Here is a 22,079-nt window from a genome sequence, read left to right as displayed (position 1 = left end):
ACAGGTGTTGCGCAGGGTTATCCCAGTAGTGGACCTGCCGCTGCTCTGCTCTGAGCTGGCAGGATTTCTTTTCAGGGTTTGCTAACTTAGGAAAGCTGGCTTCACCACGCCTCTAGAGCCTTCCCTGCCCTCTTGGTTGGAGGCAGAAAAGAAAAATGAAAGGCACCGTTGGGCCTCGAAACCTAATACCGTTGGGGCCGAAAAAGTAAGAGTTGGCCAAGGGAGGCCGATAGGAAAGAAAACAGAAGAAGTTGCAGATAAATTGTAATGATTATTATCCACGAGAAAGGATAAACTGAAGCCGGACAAGGGGCAGTACGAAATACCGGGTGATCAAAAAGTCAGTATAAATTTGAAAACTTAATAAACCACGGAATAACGTAGATAGAGAGGCAAAAATTGACACACATGCTTGGAATGACATGGGGTTTTATTGGAACAAAAAAAAAAAAAATTGGTAGACGCGTGAAAGAACTCTTGCGCGCGTCGTTTGGTGATGATCGTGTGCTCAGCCGCCACTTTCGTCATGCTTGGCCTCCCAGGTCGCCAGACCTCAGTCCGTGCGATTATTGTCTTTGGGGTTACCTGAAGTCGCAAATGTATCGTGATCGACCGACATCTCCAGGGATGCTGAAAGACAACATCCGACGCCAGTGCCTCACCATAACTCCGGGAATGCTTTACAGTGCTGTTCACAACATTATTCCTCGACTACAGCTATTGTTGAGGAATGATGGTGGACATATTGAGCATTTCCTGTAAGGAACATCATCTTTGCTTTGTCTTACTTTGTTATGCTAATTACTGCTATTCTGATCAGATGAAGCGCTATCTATTGGACATTTTGTGAACTTTTGTATAATTTTTTTTTGTTCTAATAAAACCCCATGTCATTCCAAGCATGTGTGTCAATTTGTACCTCTCTATCTGCATTATTCCGTGATTTATTCAGTTTTCAAATTTATACTGACTTTTTGATCACCCGGTACTATCCCGCAAGCGTGGTTAGCTTTGTCGAGCCTACCGATCGATATGCAAACCGTTGTATTTCTGATGGTTCACGACCGAGATGATAGCGGTCGCATTACCTTTAATGCGAAACAATTCTAACCGCAGATGTAAAGTTGACTGCTACAGAAAATAGCTAAGTAAGCACAAAGACGTACAAATGGCGGCAGGTTCTGCGGGCCTACTCGAACTAACAAGTGCAAGCAACTGAGGACGAGAGGACTTCTCCCGTCAGCTTCGTTACCGACAGTATCGCAACCCAGTAAGCGTTCGCCGGCACAAAGTGGAGCTGTACCCAACATAACCAGAGTGACGGTTAAGATTTGTTTCGGCCCGCAAGGCCTGGTCTCACGGTTCCGAGGTTGGATTCCCTGGAGTGGCAGTAATTCGGTGAAAACAGAGGGACAGATTTGGTGTCCCTCCACCACGCAGATGCCTGCTGTGAAATTCAAAGTAACGGCTCTAACTGCCTTTTTGGTCGTCCGCCGTATTGTATATTACTAGGAAAAATGAAGCAGGAACTCGGAAAAGTAATCCGCCCCCACGAGACAGCTATCCTCTGGTTAGGCAAGCCTTTGGTGATATCTGACTGCCGAGGAAAATTACACTGCGCAACAAAATTAAAGGATCACTTTTTCGAACCCTATAATTGTTTCCCATTCGAAGCATAAGCTTGAAATTTGTCTCAAAGCTATCTAAAACCTTTCCCTGTAATGGTGTAGAAACGTGACGCTTCAAAGAGAAAGGTGTCTACACATGTGAAAAAAAACCACTGTTCAAAAGTTCGTGTGGGCTATACGGTGCGTTAATGATGTCACACTGGCACCAGATTTCACCACAGTTCTGCACAACGCCACCGTGGACGTGACACACGATCAGAAGCTGATCGCAGGTGCTCTTATCCACGTTTCACCCTTTCGTCTGACGTCACTCCTATGGCGGTCAGAACCGCGACACCCAACGTTGAAATCGTGCGGTTTTCTGACGAGTGGCCGAGGAAACATTTCACACACACCGCGGCTCAGAATCAACAGGAAAAGCTCTCGGGGAGTAGCAAAAAAATGGCTCTAAGCACTATGGGACTTAACATCTCAGTTCATCGGTCCCCTAGAACTTATAACTACTTAAATATAACTAACCTAAGGACATCACACACATCCATGCCCGAGGCAGAATTCGAAACTGCGACCGTAGCGGTCGCGCGGTAACAGACTGAAGCGCCTAGAGCCGCTCGGCCACCAGCGGCCGGCGGGGAGTAGCATAAAGAGTGTCAATGAAACCACCCATTCCCTCTGGGTGTTGAGCTCCCACACATTTCGCTGTCGAGAACGACAGTTCACGGTGCGATGGGCAATAGGAAAATGTTCTTCACAACCTTTGCCGCTGCTGACACTGTGGGACGTTTCAACCCTTCTCTAAGGACCTTGTGGTGCGGCGTCCCCATTGACAGCGATCACGCTCTTTTGGACTGCAGCGCGACAGCAATTTTTGCTTTGGTGTACAGGTTGGGGTCACTCGGGACCGCTGAAAACCATTCGACGAAATATGAACGTTACTGGAAGCAGCAAAGGCTACATATGCTTTTACAGATCTCCTGTTTTCTGCTGCCCTGTGGCGTGACCACGCGGTAGTGGAACATCAACATGTGTGTCAACAAAACGGCAAACGGTCTCTCTAAGATCCCCGAGTTCGACACCCACGGTGCCACCTGTGGTATCGATAGCACAGCGTAGATGCTAGTTCATAAGTTGGCACTACGAGACACCGACGACAGCGCTCTCTAGCCGGCACTATGGAGCTCTACGATCGTCGCTCCAGATTCAGCCCATTTGATTCCGAGACGATGACCTAGCAATATTGTTTCTACTTCATAGGGGCCCATTACTGACTTTGTTATTCAATGATAGTTTTGTCCTACTACTAGTGGCTATCAACGTCGATGCCTATCCAGTCGCACTACGGGCTCTTCAGTGTAAAGATACGTATGTCATTGACTAATAATTAAATGTACTTTCACGTAAGAATCTGTTCCGAGAATCTTACCTCACTTGCTCCTGCTACATTAGGCGTACCCATTCAGTTTACAGGAGCAGACCCACGCCCCGCCTTCCAGGCGGGATACAAAACCACCAACGCAAGTTTGTTGAGCACGTTTCAGATTTACCTGTCAGAAACTTCGACATCAATTCAGCCTGGCGGTTGCTCTAGCGCCTGAAGACTAGGGAATCCCTTCGACACTCTTCGGTGCGGTTTGCCTTCCTTCAGGCGCTAGAGAAGCCACCAGGCTGAATTGCTGTCTAAGTTTGTGACAGGTAAATTCGTAGCGTTCTCAAAAAAGTTGCGATGGTGGCACTGTGGTTGTCGAACTCGGGGAGGGGGGGGGGGGGAGGGTCTCAGAGGGATCTTTTGCCGTTTTATTCACAGAGATGTTAATTGCTGTACTGGGGATCTTTGCACAAGCGATCGGCAACCCTTCGGGCACCTCGGACACGCGTGCAGCCTACACGGCCCCTGCACGCCTCAGCGTCGCAGACTCGCCTGTCGACACCAGGCGGCGGTACCAGTGCTAGCAGAGGCCGCCACTTCCAGAGGGGCCATTCGCCACACATGGAAAATGGTTCCTCGCTGCAGCATTCCGCCGCCGGCCTATCTGTACCTACAGATTGGAAAATTGCGCAGGTCGCACGAGTGTTTAAGAAGGGTAGTAGGAGTAATCCATCGAACTACAGACCTATATCATTGACGTCGGTTTGCAGTAGGGTTTTGGAGCGTATACTGTATTCAAACATTATGAATCACCTCGAAGGGAACGATCTATTGATACGTAATCAGCATGGCTTCACAAAACATCGTTCTTGTGCAACGCAGCTAGCTCTTTATTCGCACGAAGTAATGGCCGCTATCGACAGGGGATCTCAAGTTGATTCCGTATTTCTAGATTTCCGGAAAGCTTTTGACACCGTTCCTCACAAGCGACTTCTAATCAAGCTGTGGGCCTACGGGGTATCGTCTCAGTTGTGCGACTGTATTCGTGATTTCCTGTCAGGAAGGTCGCAGTTCGTAGTAATAGACGGCAAATCATCGAGTAAAACTGAAGTGATATCAGGTGTTCCCCAGGGAACCGTTCTGGGACCTCTGCTGTTCCTGATCTATATAAATGACCTGGGTGACAATCTGAGCAGTTCTCTCAGGTTGTTCGCAGATGATGCTGTAATTTACCGTCTAGTAAAGTCATCCGAAGACCAGTATCAGTTGCAAAGCGATTTAGAAAAGATTGCTATATGGTGTGGCAGGTGGCAGTTGACACTAAATAACGAAAAGTGTGAGGTGATCCACATGAGTTCCAAAAGAAATCCGTTGGAATTCCATTACTCGATAAATAGTACAATTCTCAAGGCTGTCAATTCAACTAAGTACCTGGGTGTTAAAATTACTAACAACTTCAGTTTGAAAGACCACATAGATAATGTTGTGGGAAAGGCGTGCCAAAGGTTGCGTTTCATTGGCACGACACTTAGAATATGCAACAAGTCCACTAAAGAGACAGCTTACACTACACTCGTTCGTCCTCTGTTAGAATATTGCTGCGCGGTGTGGGATCCTTACCAGGTGGGATTGACGGAGGACATCGAAAGGGTGCAAGAAAGGGCAGCTCGTTTTGTATTATCACGTAATAGGGGGGAGAGTGTGGCAGATATGATACACGAGTTGGGATGGAAGTCATTAAAGCAAAGACGTTTTTCGTCGCGGCGAGATCTATTTACGATATTTCAGTCACCAACTTTCTCTTCTGAATGCGAAAATATTTTGTTGGGCCCAAGCTAAATAGGTAGGAATGATCATCACAATAAAATAAGAGAAATAAGAGCTCGAACAGAAAGGTTTAGGTGTTCGTTTTTCCCGCGCGCTGTTCGGGAGTGGATCGGTAGAGAGACAGTATGATTGTGGTTTCATGAACCCTCTGCCAAGCACTTAAATGTGAATTGCAGACTAATCAAGTAGATGTTAAGGTCGGCGACAGAACTGCATGAGTCAGTTCTCCCGGCTGCGAGGGCCTCTCCTAGCCACCAGGCGGATGATATTCACCCTATCGTCTTAAGCGGTCGGCACACGGACCGTACTATCGAACGTTAACGTTGATCTTGCCAACAAGTTCAACGTGCTGCTTAACGCTCAGGAACGATGCGACTTGTGCATACGGTACGTGGTCCCCAACGTGGTAAACGCGATCGCAACGCACTCCAGCGGCAGCTGAGGGGTGTTTCTTGTTCGTAAATCACACTGTTTGCCGGCCGGAGTGGCCGAGCGGTTCTAGGCGCTACAGCCTGGAGCCAGGCGACCGCTACGGTCGCAGGTTCGAATCCTGCCTCAGGCATGCATGTGTGTGATGTCCTTAGGTTAGTTAGGTTTAATTAGTTCTAAGTTCTAGGCGACTGATGACCTCCGAAGTTAAGTCGCATAGTACTCAGAGCCATTTGAACAATTTTTGAAACCACACTGTTTACTCTATTAAAACGCACATTTCCACCATCGTCGATGAAAAGAAAAGTACCAATCAATAAAGACACAGGCTTATAAAAGTTCCATTACAAACCGTGCGTTACAGATTTGGAATATTTCTCCGCATAAAATAACCATTATTTCATCATTCCCACGTTTTAGTACAACCCAAAGGTCAGTCTTAGTTGATTACTGTTCCTAACCAGTAGCAGAATCTTTGCAACACGTGAATTACGAAGCGTAAAAGAAAAAGGAGCAAAATATCTTTATACATGTAGCGCAAGCTGTTCTGTAGATTAAGCCAATCGAACAAGGTCACCCCTAAAAAAAAGTTGAACTTATATGTTACCCCTTGCTGAAAACCGTAATCGTAGATATGTTACTAATTGAAATTCAATTATAGCAAATTCTACCAAGAACAATACGTTTTGGGTGGATCTTCAGTGTGTCGCTGCCTACAAATAGCCTACTCTCATAATACGCAAGTTACAATAATTCTTTTGCCACGAATATGATGTTTCTCATTATTTTATTGGAACGAATCACACAATTAACAACTGGTTTTCCAGTGATTCTCAATTTGCTGGTGCTCAGAAACGGCATATATACGTATAGGCTTGAAATGAATGCCAATACGGCGCCTCACAACTCTGTACTGAAGGGAGACGGCGTGCGTATGGCGTAGGTGGCGTTGTGCCGTCTCATTGGCCAACGCTCGGAATATCTGACATGCCAGATATTGCTCTGCACGTTCGAAAAGACTCCTGAACGTGCTATTCCACGCTATGCCGTCAGAGACTCGGCACGCTCAACGTTCAACGTTCGGATGCACGGTCCATGTGCCGACGACATTAGGACGCACTCGAAACTCATCCTAGGGACCGACGCCGCCGTATTCAGCCTCCATCGTTTTTCGCTTGGCGCGGCCAGACCGTATCCAGGATAGACTTTTCTGCTCATATGTTGCTATTATTCAGGGAAGCTTCATCTGACAGAATATTTCCTATGCAAGTGTATTTGTCTATGAAGGTCCGAATTGTGTCAGGCTCTGGAATCATCATACTGTCAAGTCTTCATACCTGTGAGATACTGTAATTATGATTATCTTATTATCGACGGAGCAGACGTTTTTTCCTTGGTCAATAAGCTTTTGTAAACTTTGATTACGGTTTTCCCTGTGCCGGTTTCATCGACACATCATTAATGTTGCGCTTCCGCCTTATCACGCCATGTGAGGGTCGAAAACGGTAGGGTTGAAAAAGCATAAGCATCCTTTGATGCTTCAGACCACGGTCAGATTTCGTCTAATGGTATTGAACGGTCACTAGCGGAGCCAACCTGTGTGCGACAGCAAAACCTGAGCTCACACTGCACTCGGAAGGGGCGCCATCACGTGCAGTGGGGGAGTAGCCCTACAACATTCTTAGAGAAGTGGTGGAACGTTCGGGGTGTCAGCAGTGTAAAACTTTGTCAGTAACATCTCCCCGTTCCTCATCGCACTGCGAACTGTCGTTTTCGTTCGCGAAATGTGTGGGAATCAACGCCCCAAGGGAAGGGGTGGTTTCACTGACATCCTGAGGGCTTTTCTTGTTGGTTCTGAGCGGCAGTGAGGGTGAAATATATTTCCTAGGCCAGCCTTTAGAAAACCGCGCGATTCCAACGCTGGGTGTCGCTGTTCTGGTCGCCATAGCAGAGACGTCAGAAGAAGGGGTGAAATGTGGATAAGAGGGGCGGTATCCCAACCTTCTAATCGTGTGTCACGTTCAGGGTGGCGTTGGGCAGAATTGTCGTGAAATTTGGCGCCAGTGTGACATGAGTAGCCCAGCTTACAGCTCACATTAACCTTACAGCTGTCTCGCCACCTCGCTGTTTGAAGCGTCACTGAGCCCACGGGTGACGTCTCAGGGCGCTACGCTCTTGTGCCGTTACAGAGGAAGGTTGTAGACACCTTTGAGCCAAATTTCAAACTTCTGCGTCGCAATGGAAGACATCTACATCTGCATCTACATTTATACTCCGCAAGCCACCCAACGGTGTGTGACGGAGGGCACTTAACGTGCCACTGTCATTACTTCCCTTTCCTGTTCCACTCACGTATGGTTCGCGGGAAGAACGACTGCCGGAAAGCCTCCGTGCGCGCTCGAATCTCTCTAATTTTACATTCGTGATCTCCTCGGGAGGTATAAGTAGGGGGAAGCAATATATTCGATACCTCATCTAGAAACGCACCCTCTCGAAACCTGGACAGCAAGCTACACCGCGTTGGAGAGCACCTCTCTTCCAGAGTCTGCCACTTGAGTTTGCTAAACATCTTCGTAACGCTATCACGCTTACCAAATAACCCTGTGACGAAACGCGCCGCTCTTGTTTGGATCTTCTCTGCCTCCTCCGTCGACCCGACCTGGTACGGATCCCACACTGATGAGCAATACTCAAGTATTAGTGTGCTCTCTGCCGCCGTTGGATAAGCAGCTGCCAACAGCAAGTCGTATACTCTTAGCTCACTTATTTGTTACATAGTTTAATTCTTAATTTCTTTGCGTGTTTTTCGGTACTTGCATTGTTTAATTCATAAATTTCGGGCGTATTATAGTATTTGAGAGTCGTAGCATCGCGCTTTAGTACCTGAATAGTGTAAATTCGCATAGTCGTCTGTCTTCTGTTTCTGTTTTTGTTTTGAACGGGCAGTGTCGGTTGGTCACAGCCAGTGTGCTCCCTGCCGCAGTTGGATAATCAGCAGCCAGCAGCAAGTCGTATACTCTTAGCTCACTTATTTGTTACATAGTTCAATTCTTAATTTCTTTGCGTTTTTTTTTTTTTTGAAGACAAATACGGGGTTTCGAAAAAGTGACCTTTTAATCTTGTTGCGCAGTGTAATTTGATATGGACTGAGTATTAATTTATCGACTTTCTGAATATTAATCGGATCGACCTTCGTGATGTGTCAAATCATCCTTAATTTTGCGTATAGTAAAATGTATTTTATTGTGACACTCTCTCTGTTTGTGGTAAAGGCTGGAGCTACTGCGACCTTGTGGCAGGCTAGTGAATAGTGTCTGCTCTTCAACGCGGATACGCGGGATCTCTGTGTCCTTCACAGCGACCACTCTCTCCGTATCTGTTCAGGTCCCTAATGTACACTACAACGACTGTTAACGACACTAAACACCATCAACACAAATGCATTATGGTTGGTCTTCTAACCGTCTCAGAAAATTACATCTCCATCCATTTAAATACCCGATGATGGTGTGTACGCGTACGGAATTACATTGACATCTGACCGTGTCTTCTGAAAGCTTTACTTGTTTTTTCAGGCACTGTATATAAACGTTGAGATTAATGAAAAGTTATGTTTGGAGCAGAGCTCTGTATGTATATGAAACGTCTACAGGGGAGAAGACAAATGAAATGAAGTCTTTGAAAAGTGGTGTTACAGAATACCGTTACCTGTTACAGATCAGACGAATTAATCCAGTAAAGAATGAAGAATTTGCGGAACGACCGAATGAGGAAAAATTCCTAAAAAAACAACAAACGAAACAAAAAAGGAAGGAAAATTGCGATTTAATGTCCGCTCGACTACGAAGTCATTGGGGACAGCCCACAAGCAAGGACTGGGGGAAATGAGGAGAGGGGGGGGGGGGGAGAGTAATGGCCCTTATCCAGTTCATATAACCAATGAAAACCTGAGGCTGGATCGGAAAGGGGATTTGAAATACGAGTCACTCGATATTGCAGACTGACTTTGGGGCGTCAACATTCTGAGGAAAGATTCAGTTAAGTTTTAGTGACACAAAATTCTTCTCTAGCCGAATGATTCCTGTACGAGCTGAACGAGCTTGATGCAGTGGAAACGCAAAAGTGGTGCTGAATGATTCTTGAAGGTGGGGGAATTTGATGACTGGTAAGAAATGGTGATTGGTGTTTCACTGGGATAGTTTCTGGACTCGCTCTTTGTCCTTACATTGAACGCCTGTCCTAAGAACTATCAGCCGTATTTTCTCTTGTGCTTCGGTAGGTATTTACAGTTTCTCTTTTTAAATATGTGCGTGGAGTCGGCCCAGACGAAATAACGCTCATCACATCTTGTATATGACTCACAGTGTCAACGGAAAACCTCAGTTTGTTTCCAATACATTCTTAAAATGTAATTTTATGTCTCCCTTTGATAAAGTTGTCCCATATAGACTAGTGCGATATTCTGTTTAACGATATGTCTTAACATGGACAGCGAAACACATTAATATTGTGAATATTTGCAATAACATTAATATTATTAATATTTGCTCAGTTGCTACATCAGTTAAGCTTTATCATACAGATAATAAAAATTAAGTCTTTTGCAACTCAATGTTATATTTGTGTGTACCAAACGTGTGTCGCCTATTGATACTAGGTATCTTCAGTGCTGTATAATAGAAATAAAATTATTTAATCACATATATTTTAGATGAGGTCTGTCGTGATTCTTGGCAGTTCATTTACATCTAACTATTCTATTTGCAACTATATGGTTCCGTTTTTTCACTTACATTCATTTTATGTGTTGTTCTGTATGTGCTAAATGCACGTGCTACAGGTTTCTTCCAATTGATATTTCACATTTAAAAGTTTCTCAGCACATGGTCTATACGTAGCACACTACACATGTTCTTGCTCGCATGCTGTAGTGCTGACTAAAGGATCATGGGAGCTGTAGAGGGTGAGAGTTGGGTTTGGGTGTCGTGATGGGATTGGAGGGAGGATGGGTGAGTAGGGGGAGCGCTGCGTGTATGTATGTGTTAATCAAAAAATAATAATAATAGTAAACTATGAATCGGTTTGGATATTGTTCTCCTGTTGTTGCTCGTCTGGTGGTTGAGTATATTTTTATTTTAATTTATGGCCTTCTGGATGAAATATTATTCTTGTTTAGTGATTTTCCCTTTTTTGTTGTTTGGGATAAGATTTCCGAAAGAATGTGAGCAAGGACATTTCGAATGTACTACAGTACAGGCTATATGCATAGAAATGTTTAAATGAGACATATCAATTGGAATGAAACTGCCCTATGAGCATGTAGTGCATGGAGGACAACACATAGAAGCATTAAAAGGGCATAAAATGAATGCAAGTGAGGAACTACAACTATGTAGTTGTAAATAAAACAGTTCTATTTGAAGCTCAGCCAGCTATCACAACAGATCGATCAAAATATGTAGAACTAAATATTTTATTTTCTATTGTAGACCAGTGAAGATGCGTAGCTTGTGATGTGTTGGTAAATGTGCCAACACCTTGTAGATAGAGGAGGCCGAAATGGAAGCTATCTAACGCAGACGGGCGTGAATTCTGGAACAGGATAAGTATTGAATGCTAATAAGAAAAGTATGCAGCTCCTCGAATACTTATCTTTTATTTATCCTTGTGGTACATCGCTCTTGATAATACAAATAAGTCTATCTTCAGATACGGTTAATGGCGCCTTGCTAGGTCGTAGCCATGGACTTAGCTGAAGGCTATTCTAACTGTCTCTCAGCAAATGAGAGAAGGCTTCGTCAGTGTAGTCGCTAGCAAAGTCATCGTACAACTGGGCGAGTGCTATTCCGTATCTCGAGACCTGCCTTGTGGTGGCGCTCGGTCCGCGATCACACAGTGGCGACACGCGGGTCCGACATGTACTAAATGGACCGCGGCCGATTTAAGCTACAACCTAGCAAGTGTGGTGTCTGGCGGTGACACCACAGCTTGGACAGGCGAAACATGTTTGGTACAGAAGATGCAGATCTGTCTTTATATATATGAAACGTATACAGTGGAGAAGACAACTTAAATGAAGTCTTTGAAGAGTGGTGTTACCTGACAACACTTCATTTGCACTGAATACACTGCTGAGCACTGAAATGCTCTTTATCTGTGTAGTTCTCCTGTAGGGTTTTCGTCACGTGATCCAAATTACAATTTCACGGCTTGAGGCAACAGTTTGGCCGATGAAGAAGCTTGGTTTTCTTCCTGGCACGACATTTGGCACATCTCAGAGTAATCATGTATGCACAAAAGAAGAATTAATAGGTCGAAAGTTTTATGTGAATGGTTTGTTACATAGTCCCAACATTCACTCGCTGAATTACCTTAGATGCAAACATTTAAGTAAAATACATATTGCATAGACAGCTGTCGTGACATCAGCTGGCAACAGCGAAGGAGAACAAGTTTAACATGCAATTCAGACAAATAAATAGGTATCATATGTTGAAACACTTCGATCATTTAGGAAGAATCTAGCGCAAACTGCCGCGCGGGATTAGCCACGCGGTCTGGGGCGCTGCAGTCATGGACTGTGCGGCTGATCCCGGCGGAGGTTCGAGTCCTCCCTCGGGCATGGATGTGTGTTTTGTCCTTAGGATAATTTAGATTAAGCAGTGTTTAAGCTTGGGACTGATGACCTTAGCAGTTAAGTCCCATAAGATTTTACACACATTTGAACATTATTTTTAGCGTAAACTACATTCTGTATCTGTGGGGGAAACGATGAACAAAATGAGACATGAGTTTCTCCCGCTGTATACAACGTAAAAATAACTTACAGATGCGCAGCTCGGTAATATCGTCGACAGCCGCTGTTATTTCGCCAGGTGATCACCTTGTAAGTTTCCAGAAAAAACTGCAGCAAGTAAAAGCTGTGCAATGGAATTTAAAAGGGGTTCCTTTTCGTCCGATTGCAACATTGGTACTCCAACATATCGTGTAACAGAATACTTTGATACTGTCTTGAGCCCGTTAGTTGGTCAATGTGAGCATCACATTAGGAAGCTGGCGGATTTCTTACGTCGATTAGAGGGAATGTGTTTGAGTGTCTGACGCTCTAGATAGCTTTGAGTGGTCTCTCTCTTCACTCGTGTCCCTCTGTCTGATTCGTTACGGTTAATTGGAGATAGTTTTGGTATTGAAATAACAAACCTAGTTCGACCTGTGTTGACTTCCTCGTAGTTTTTATTCGGCGACCAATACTATGAGAGAACAGATGGAATTGCGATGGGGAGCCCGTTGTACGTATTATTCCAAATTTGTTTGTAGAAGACTTCGAGGAACGTGCGTTGGAGTCGGAGACTTTGAAACCTGCTTTTTTTCTGAGATATGTATACGATGCTTTTGTTTTGTTGTTTGGCCTCATGGCAGTGGGAATTTGAAAGGAATTTTTAGAACGCCTGAATTCAGTCCTACCAAATATTCATTTCACGATGGAGGTAGAAAGGGACTGCTGCCTTCCACTTCCTTGATGTTTTGGTCAGAATGAAGGTTGATGGTACGTTGGGATATGCTGCTTAAAGGAACCCTGCTCTCACTGACTTGTATCTGAGGGCTGGCAGTTGTCACCGTACAGCTCAACATGAAGAGGCACTTCGCACGTTGGTTCGCAGGTCCCAGGTCATTTCAGACACTAAGAATTTGTCACTTGAGTTAACCTATCTTGAGATCAACTTTCGTCGAATTGATATAGTGAAAGACAGATCAGACGTTCATTGCACGGTGCACCGGCTGAGTGATGAAGGCAGGAAAACCTTTCTGCCTTACGCGGGCAGCCTTTGCAACAAGGCTGGTCATATTTTGCCGAAATATGATGTTAAATGTTGTTTTCCGACCTCCATTTAAGATTAGGATTCTCTTAGGCTCCGTTAAGGATGACCTTGGTTTGCTTCAGCAGGTGTCCATCGTTTTCCCTGCAGTTGTGGCAGGTCGTATTTCGGTCGGACTATTAGGACCGTGGAGAACCGATGTAGTGATCGTAAGCGTCACACACTCTTATAACAGCCGAGCAAATCAGCTATTGCAGAAGACTGTCTGTGCACTGGTCATCCTATGGAACATAACAACACGGACAGTCTAGCATGCACGTCCAGCTATTGGGATCGTATTATTAGGACTGAAATTATGTGTGTGTGTGTGTGTGTGTGTGTGTGTGTGTGTGTGTGTGTGTGTGTGTGTGTGATCTTTCCGGAATTGCTCTGCAAACCGAGGCTTGCCACTTGCTGCAGTCTTGCCTTTAAAATGGGAGTATATACACCTGCCGAAAAATCGGCGATTGTCGACAACGTCATTCGGCTGCATTACCGTACGTTATTTGAACGCTAAACAAAATGCAAGAGTCTGATGCAAAGCTATGACGTTGAACCTTGATCAAACTGAGATTCACGGAAACCCTCTGATTTGACTGGTGTGCTATATTTCACTTCTGTGCCTTGATCCACAAGCATTTCCTTGCGCCCTCCTTTGTGAACCTACCTACTGTAAACATAAACGTCAGTGAGTGTAAACGTGGGACCGAATATCCATACTGAAAGTAAATGTGTTATTATAGCTGAGGCAATTGCGTGTAGGAGGTCAGAGCGGACTTTCTGGTTCTGTTCGTGCATCCATAGGTAACAACAGTAACCACTCTCACAGAAATTAACGTTTGTATTTCGATTAATAACACTACAGTATAAACGCGCTGCTCACACTGTTTTGGTCTCAAACATATGGCGGAGTGCATAAGATGCTGGCATCACGTTTACGGCGTCAGGGAATCTCCATAGATTGATTCTAACCACCATGGTTTCTGCATATCTGGCAATCGTAGATAACATCAGCATCGACGGATCGAAAGTTAAATCGAAAGAAGCTTTGTTTCGAGCGCCATCTTCTTTCTGGTGCCCAGTGGGGTTGATTATGATGTAGTGTGTTAAGTGTACTTTGTAAGTTTATGAACAGAGGTTAACAAAATCCGAGGAACCATAGCAATGGAGGCAACTGAACACACCACAGGAAGAGCGCCGTTTCATATGAACAAGGTTAGAGAGTACTTAAAATTAATGTGAACAGCACAACAACAAACGAAGTGAATAATGAAGTAAAAATCTTCCGGGTGTGGTACCGCGTGGCAGTGTAGAAAACTATACTGGAGAAACGAACGTTTCGGCCACGGTTACATTTGCATCGTCTGCTGGCGTGTTTTAGCTGTGCAGAATCACAGTACGTCAAAATTTCAAAAGAACGTTGTTACGATTGGTCTGTTGAGGCGGAAGAAGCGGGAACTCGGTTGTAATGAGCTACTACGGTGGACGGAGTGAAGACCTTCTGTTTACTGCTTATTGCATTCTGTGCCAAGACTGGTGATCATCGGCGAATAAAGCGTGGGTTCCTGGTTTCCTCCTGCTGGCCGCACTGCAGATTTGCTATGTTGTCACGGACGAGTGTAGCGCTCGTGTTCCCGTACGCCCGCTGCTATTGGCCTATCGGTATCGCCACTATATACTTCTCCATACTGAATATTCTCTCATATTAGTTAATCTCTACAGAGTTTTTTTTCCTATCGTTTTGGCCTGCTATGGACCACAAAGATTTTTATTTCTTCCCTGGTTGTGTTTTCCTCTTTTGCCAGTAGATTTTCATTTCGGCTGCCTGTGCTTCTTTTCTCTGTTTGGACCATTTGCAGGCAGGACGTGGAACTGCCGTCGTAAGCGAAATAAGGTTTTTAGTAATTTTGACTTTTTCTCTGAAAACTTCTCTATCCTGAATGTCATCAAATGAAATTTCAGCTTCCTGTAAATTCTTTTTAGCTTGGCTTGCCCATTTTGAATACGATTTTGTTTTTGAAATTGATGAATGTATGCGATGAGTAAGTCTTTGCGGGTTCATTCTATCCAGATGACCAAAAAGCATCATTCTCCGCTTCTTCACGCTGGTAACAATGTCTTCTGCATTTTTATTTCAAGTTTTCTTAGTGGTCCTTTCTTCTTAATGTTTAAACATTCTGATGCATACAACGCTGATGGTCTAATGACGATGTTATAATGACAAAGTGTTAGGTTTAAAGACAGGCTTTTGTTTTTGTATAAGTCTTTGCACAGATGAAAAGCACCTTCTAGTTTAGAACACCTACTTTCTACAGCTGCATTTTCTGAACCGTCAGGTGTAATTATTTCTCCAAGATATTTAAATTTCTTCGACAGCTTGATTTTATCTTGTTGTATTTCAATATTAGGAGCAGCGTGTTTGATGTTTGTGATGAATTCAGTTTTGTTAAATGCTGCTTTTAGGCCAGTCTTAGCAGCAATTGATTGTAGGCTGTGCACTCGAACCTTAGCTCTTAGATTCATCAATATTATTTGCAATGAGTGCCAGATCATCAGCAAAAGCCAAACAGTTTCCACTGAGGCCATTTCTTTTGTGTCCAATTTGAATCCCATAACCTGGCGGTACGGTTGTTTTCCACTCTCCGACTATCTTTCCCAGGACACAGTTGAGAAGCAATGCAGACAGCAGGTCACCTTGTCTCACCCCTGTACAGATTTCAAATGGTTCTGGTAGTTCGCCTCTGAACTTGACCTTTGACACAGTGTTATTTAAAGTGGCGTTTATCAGATTGATTGTTTTCCTATCTAGACCAAATTCGGCAAGGGTGTTCTTTATTGTTTCTCGATAAATTGAGTCATACACTTTTTGAAAGTCGACAAAGGTCACAACAAACGTTTTTTATTTGGCTTATGGTATAACAGATTTCAGGTTATGGATCTGCTCTGCACAGGATCTTGATGTCCTGAAGCCAGCTTGATACTAGCCCAGTTGTTGATCTAAGACTGATTCAGCTCTGTTTAACAACATGCTACGGTCCAATCTGGAGGTGGAATTTCAGTTTCCCAAATCTTCACTATGATATCATGGCGATGTTTTATTGTATCGTGATCTGCGTATTTCCACATTTCAGCGAAGATGCGATCCTCACCTCCAGATTTGTTATTTTTCAAGACTTGTATAGTTTTCATGATTTCATTTAATGTAGGAGGGGGACTATCTGCAGGAGGAACAGTAGGATAGAATACAAGCTTTCCATCTGGATTTTCAGCATTCAGTAGGGATGAAAAGTAATTTCCAAAAGCTGCAGCACATGATTTGTCATTCAAACTTAGTTTTCCATCGAGTCCTCTTATATGTAACGTAGGAGGTTTGAACTTTGATAGTTGTGATTTAAAGGCTTTATAAAATTTCCGAGTGTGATGTCTTCTAAAATTCGCTTCTATTTCATCTATTTGGTTTTTGTTGAAGAGTCTCTTAGTTGTTCTCAATACTTTTGATGTATCTTTCCCAACCTAATCTACGCAGTGTACTTTTGTTAAATGTTTTTCTATTTCCATTTTACTCTGAAGACGAGGTTTGTACCTCGAAACATGTGTCTTCAGAAAATAATTTAAGTAAATGAACAAAATTTTGTTACTGGTAGAGTTATATTATTATTATTATTATTTTGAGCTTTTCCTCATTACAGAGGCTTATCTACAACATAATAATTTGCTTGGAAATTACAATAAAAACAATAAACGTTCTTAGACTATATTTTAAAATATTCCTCCAGGTGTTTCGATCTCGTTTGTCCTCTTCCTCTGCGCCCATTCTCCTCATTGTGTGCTGTACATTTTGGAGCCAGGTGGTCATTGGTCGTCCTCTTCTTCTTCTCCCCTCCGGTTCCCACTCCAGTATCAATTTTGGTATTCTGGTTTTCTCCGTTCGTCGTACATGCCCATATCACTGTAATTTCTTCCTATCCATTACGTCATATATTCTTTCTTTTATTTCCATTCTCCTCATTATTTCGGTGTTCCTTATCTTTTCTTTCCTGTAGATTCTTGCCGATCTTCTCCAGAAGTCCATCTCTAGAGCATGTTAATTGTCCAGGTCTCCGTTCCATACAGAATCACACTCTCTAATATGAATTTGTATATTAATTTTTTAGTTCTGCTCATTACATTCCTGCTCCATAAGACTGAGTTAAGCATCCCAATAACCCTCCGTCCGCTACTAATTCTTTTATTGATTTCTGACTCTGATTTTCCCTCGATTTCTAAATCGATCCCAAATAACAGAAAGTGTTTATCTTTTTGATTTTCTTTGCTTCAATGTATAGCTCATCTGAATCATTAGTCAAGTATTCTGTTTTTTGGTAATTAATCTTCAAACCCCAAGTTTTGTATGCTACTGCTAGTTGATTGCACATATAGTTAGCATCCTCCCCATCTTGTGCTACGACTACTTGATCATCAGCAAACAATAAATGATGTAGGTAAACTCCACATCTTATTTATAATCCCGTGCTGTTACATTTACGAGACCATCTTCTAAGGCTAATATCTATATAGATTTTAAATAATGATGGTGACATGGGACAGCCCTGTAAAAGGCCTTTGCTTGTTGTAAATTTCTGTGAAAGTTTATTACCAACTTTCACTTGACAAATGTTCTCTTTATTCATCTGTTGTATTATTTTAATCAAGGAAGGGTTTATGTCTGCCATATGTAGTGCTCTCCAAAGTAAATTTCTTGGAACAGTATCACACGGTTTTTCTAGATCTATGAAAATTAATCCTATATTTTTTGATTTTTTCCTATGTTTCTCCAAAATCTGTAGTAATGTGAAAATGTGGTCTACACATAATCTCCCAGCCGTGAATCCACATTGTTCTTCTTGGGACCTAAAATTTTTTTCCTGTTGGTTTTTAATTACTTTCGCAAAAATTCTCATTAATGTGTTTGTAACACAAATTCCTCGATAGTTTGAACAAATTTTGCGATCCCCTATCTTAAATATTGTAGTAATGTAACCTAGCTTCATCTCGTTGGGTATTGAATCTCCACGTATCATTTTGTTGAAGAGCTGTGTTATCAGTTTCACAATTTTGTCACCACCATATTTCAGACACTCCGGATTGATATTGCCTGGTCCCGGTGATTTACCATTCTTTCCTGTTCTCAACGCCTGAAGTACTTCACTTTCTCAAATCTGGATCTCATCATCTTCATTTCCTTTTTCTTCCACTGTTCCTTCTTCTAGATATTCTTCTCTGTCCTCATTTAATAATTTTTGGAAATACTCTTCCCATTCCTTTTGTGTTATAAGTTGGAGATTAGTTTTGCTTTTTGTATCCTGTCGAAGCCCTTTTAATACTGACCATGCTTCTTTTGCTCTCCCAAATCCTAATTTGCTATTCACCTTGGCCCATGTTCTTTCCCATGCTTCATTTTTTGCCACCCTTATTTTTTTCATCGCTTCATTCTTCTTTTCTTTGTATATTGATCTTGTTTCTTCTGACTGGTAGAGGTATCCGAAAAATGTTTTAATATTCTTCAAACAGTCTCGTTACGTCGCCCTCCGCAGGTGGACGTGGTGCTGCTGATGGACGCCGCGGACCGCCGCTTTGGCTTCTCTGTGGTGGGCGGCCAGGGCGACGGCGCCTCTGCCCGGGTGGACCGCGTGCAGCCCGGTGAGTACCCGGCAGAAGGCGCTGGCCACGGAGTCGGCGACCACAGCCACGCTCACTGTGGCTAGGGGCCGATTCACAATGGCAGCTCGAGATCTTTCGCTTAACGCTGTTGGACGTGCGGAATGCTTGACTGAAAGGAGTTCGGGTTTACAGCGTTTCATTTATTTACACAGGGTCCGTCATAATTAACAGCAGTAACTAACACGGCTGAAAATATGCGGTAAGAGAAACAAAAACTTTCCACTACACGTGTTGTTGTTGTTGTGGTCTTCAGTCCTGACACTGGTTTGATGCAGCTCTCCATGCTACTCTATCCTGTGCAATGTTCATCTCCCAGTACCTACTGCAACCTACATCCTTCTGAATCTGCTTAGTGTATTCATCTCTTGGTCTCCCTCTACGATTTTTATCCTCCACGCTGCCCTCCAGTACCAAATTGGTAATCCCTTGATGCCTCAGAACATGTCCTACCAACCGATCCCTTCTTCTAGTCACGTTGTGCCACAAACTCCTCCCCAATTCTATTCAGTACCTCCTCATTAGTTACGTGATATACCCATCTGATCTTCAGCATTCTTCTGTAGCACCACATTTCGAAAGCTTCTATTCTCTTCTTGTCCAAACTATTTATCGTTCATGTTTCACTTCCATACATGGCTACACTCCATACAAATACTTTCAGAAACGACTTCCCGGCACTTAAATAATTACTCGATGTTAACAAATTTCTCTTCTTCAGAAACGCTTTCCTTGCCATTGCCAGTCTGCATTTTATATCCTCTCTACTTCGATCATCATCAGTTATTTTGCTCCCCAAATAGCAAAACTCCTTTACTACTTTGTCTCATTTCCTAATCTAATTCCCTGAGCATCACCCGACTTAATTCGACTACATTCCATTATCCTCGTTTTGCTTTTGTTGATGTTCATCTTATACCCTCCTTTCAAGACACTGTCCATTCCGTTCAACTGCTCTTCCAAGTCCTGTGCTGTCTCTGAGAGAATTACAATGTCATCGGCAAACCTCAAAGTTTTTATTTCTTCTCCATGGATTTTAATACCTACTCCGAATTTTTCTTTTGTTTCCTTTACTGCTTGCTCAATATACAGATTGAATAGCATCGGGGAGAGTCTACAACCCTGTCTCACTCCCTTCCCAGTCACTGCTTCCCTTTCATGTCCCTCGACTCTTATAACTGCCATCTGCTTTCTGTACAAATTGTAAATAGCCTTTCGCCCCCTGAATTTTACCCCTGCCACGTTCAGAATTTGAAAGAGAGTATTCCAGTCAGCACTGTCAAAAGCTTTCTCTAAGTCTACAAATGCTAGAAACATAGTTTTGCCTTTTCTTAATCTTTCTTCTAAGATAAGTCGTAGGGTCAGTATTGCCTCCCGTGTTCCAACGTTTCTACGGAATCCAAACTGATCTTCCCCGAGGTCGGCTTCTACCAATTTTTCCATTCGTCTGTAAAGAATTCGCGTTAGTATTTTGCAGCTGTGACTTATTAAACTGATAGTTCGGTAATTTTCACATGTCAACACTTGCTTCCTTTGGGATTGGAATTACTATATTCTTCTTGGAGTCTGAGGGAATTTCGCCTGTCACATACAACATGCTCACCAAATGGTAGTCCGCCCCCGGTAGCTGAGTGGTCAGCGCGACAGACTGTCAATCCAAAGGGCCCGGGTTCGATTCCCGGCTGGGGCGGAGATTTTCTCCGCTCAGGGCGGGGTGCTGTGTTGTCCTAATCATCATCATTTCATCCACATCGACGCGCAAGTCGCCGAAATGGCGTCAAATCGAAAGACTTGCACCAGGCGAGCGGTCTACCCGACGGGAGGCCCTCGTCACACGACATTTCATTTCATTTCACCAGATGGTAGAGTTTTGTTAGGCCTGGCTCTCCCAAGGCTGTCAGTAGTTCTAATGGAATGTTGTCTACTCCCGGGGCCTTGTTTCGACTTAGGTCTTTCAGTGTTCTGTCAAACTCTTCACGCAGTATCATATCTCCCATTTCATCTTCATCTACCTCCTCTTCCATTTCCATAAATTTATCCTCAAGAACATCGCCCCTGTATAGACCCTCTATATACTCCTTCCACCTTTCTGCTTTCCCTTCAAGCCGTTTGCTAGAACCTATTTAGAATGTAAACTTTCCGATTATCTCGCCATCTTCTAGGAAGAGTTTAGTTAGAAATATACTCCGAGGGAAAAAAAAGAAAAAAAGTCGCACCACGAAGGAATTATCCGAACAGGACGGAAAAGTGTAGATGTGATGTAAATGTACAGACAAACAAATGATTACAATTTCAGCAGAATTGTTGCATTTATTCAACAGAAAGAGCTTCACAAATTGAGCAAGCCAATAACGCGTTAGTCAATCTCTGGCCATTATGCACCCAGTTATGCGGCTTGGCATTGAATGATAGAGTTGTATGCCTCCCTGAGGCATATCGTGCCACACTTCTGTCCAGCTGGCGCGTTAGACCGTCAAAATCCCGAGTTGATTGGACGGCACTGCTCCTAATCCTCCAAACGTTCTCAATTGGGGTGACATCTGGCGACCTTGCTGGCCAAGGTAGGGTTCGGCAAGCACGGAGACAAGAAGTAGAAACTCTAACCATGTGCGAGTGGGCGTTATCTTGCTCGAAATTAATGCCAGGATGGCTGCCATGAAGGACAACAGAACGTTGTGTAGAATATCGTCGGCCGACTGCTGTGGCCGAGCGGTTCTAGGCGTTCCAGTTCGAAACCGCGCGACTGCTGCGGTCGCAGGTTGGAATCCTGTCCCGGGCATGGATGTGTGTGATGTCCTTAGGTTAGTTAGGTTTAAGTAGGTCTAAATTCTAGGGGACTGATGACCTCAGATGTTAAGTCCCATAGTGCTCAGAGCCATTTGAACCATTTAAATATCGTTGACGTACCGCTGTGCTCTAGGGCTGCACATCTTCCTGTCCACAGTGTCTTATCTCTTCTAGCATAAACTTCGAGCGACCACAACCTATAACTTCCTGAGAAGCTTTCAAAAAGTCCCATCCGAGAATGACGTCATGACTGCACTCTTATAAGATGATGAATTCTAAGGGCTGTGTATGGCCACATCTTCCTGTAGGTTTTACATATTTCCCTTTAGCCATCTTCAGCAGAGATGTTTTGCTGTCGAATAATACGGTTTTCTGCAACTGGCGACGGTACGTCTCCGAAATGACTGCAGATGATGCTCCAGAGTCCTCAAGAGCTTTGGCTGGTCGGCCATCAATGAGGATATCGACGTAGTTTCCTATCATTTTTGT

At 43.6% G+C, this 22,079-nt stretch overlaps 1 protein-coding gene across 1 annotated transcript in view; it reads left to right on the top strand.

The window, feature by feature from the left end:
* The window catches only part of LOC124550712 (Na(+)/H(+) exchange regulatory cofactor NHE-RF1-like), a 677,275-nt gene that overhangs the window by 118,724 nt on the left and 536,472 nt on the right, over positions 1-22,079 (top strand). The window contains exon 2 of the mRNA XM_047125433.1: positions 18,680-18,785. Within this exon, the coding sequence (XP_046981389.1) occupies positions 18,680-18,785 (106 nt within the window). The remainder of the gene's footprint in view (positions 1-18,679; positions 18,786-22,079) is intronic.

Source organism: Schistocerca americana, chromosome 9 (assembly GCF_021461395.2).
Source record: "Schistocerca americana isolate TAMUIC-IGC-003095 chromosome 9, iqSchAmer2.1, whole genome shotgun sequence".
In the NCBI taxonomy this organism is placed as follows: Eukaryota; Metazoa; Arthropoda; class Insecta; order Orthoptera; family Acrididae; genus Schistocerca; species Schistocerca americana.
Note: the sequence above shows the minus strand (reverse complement) of the source record. Positions and strands in the feature narration are given on the sequence as shown.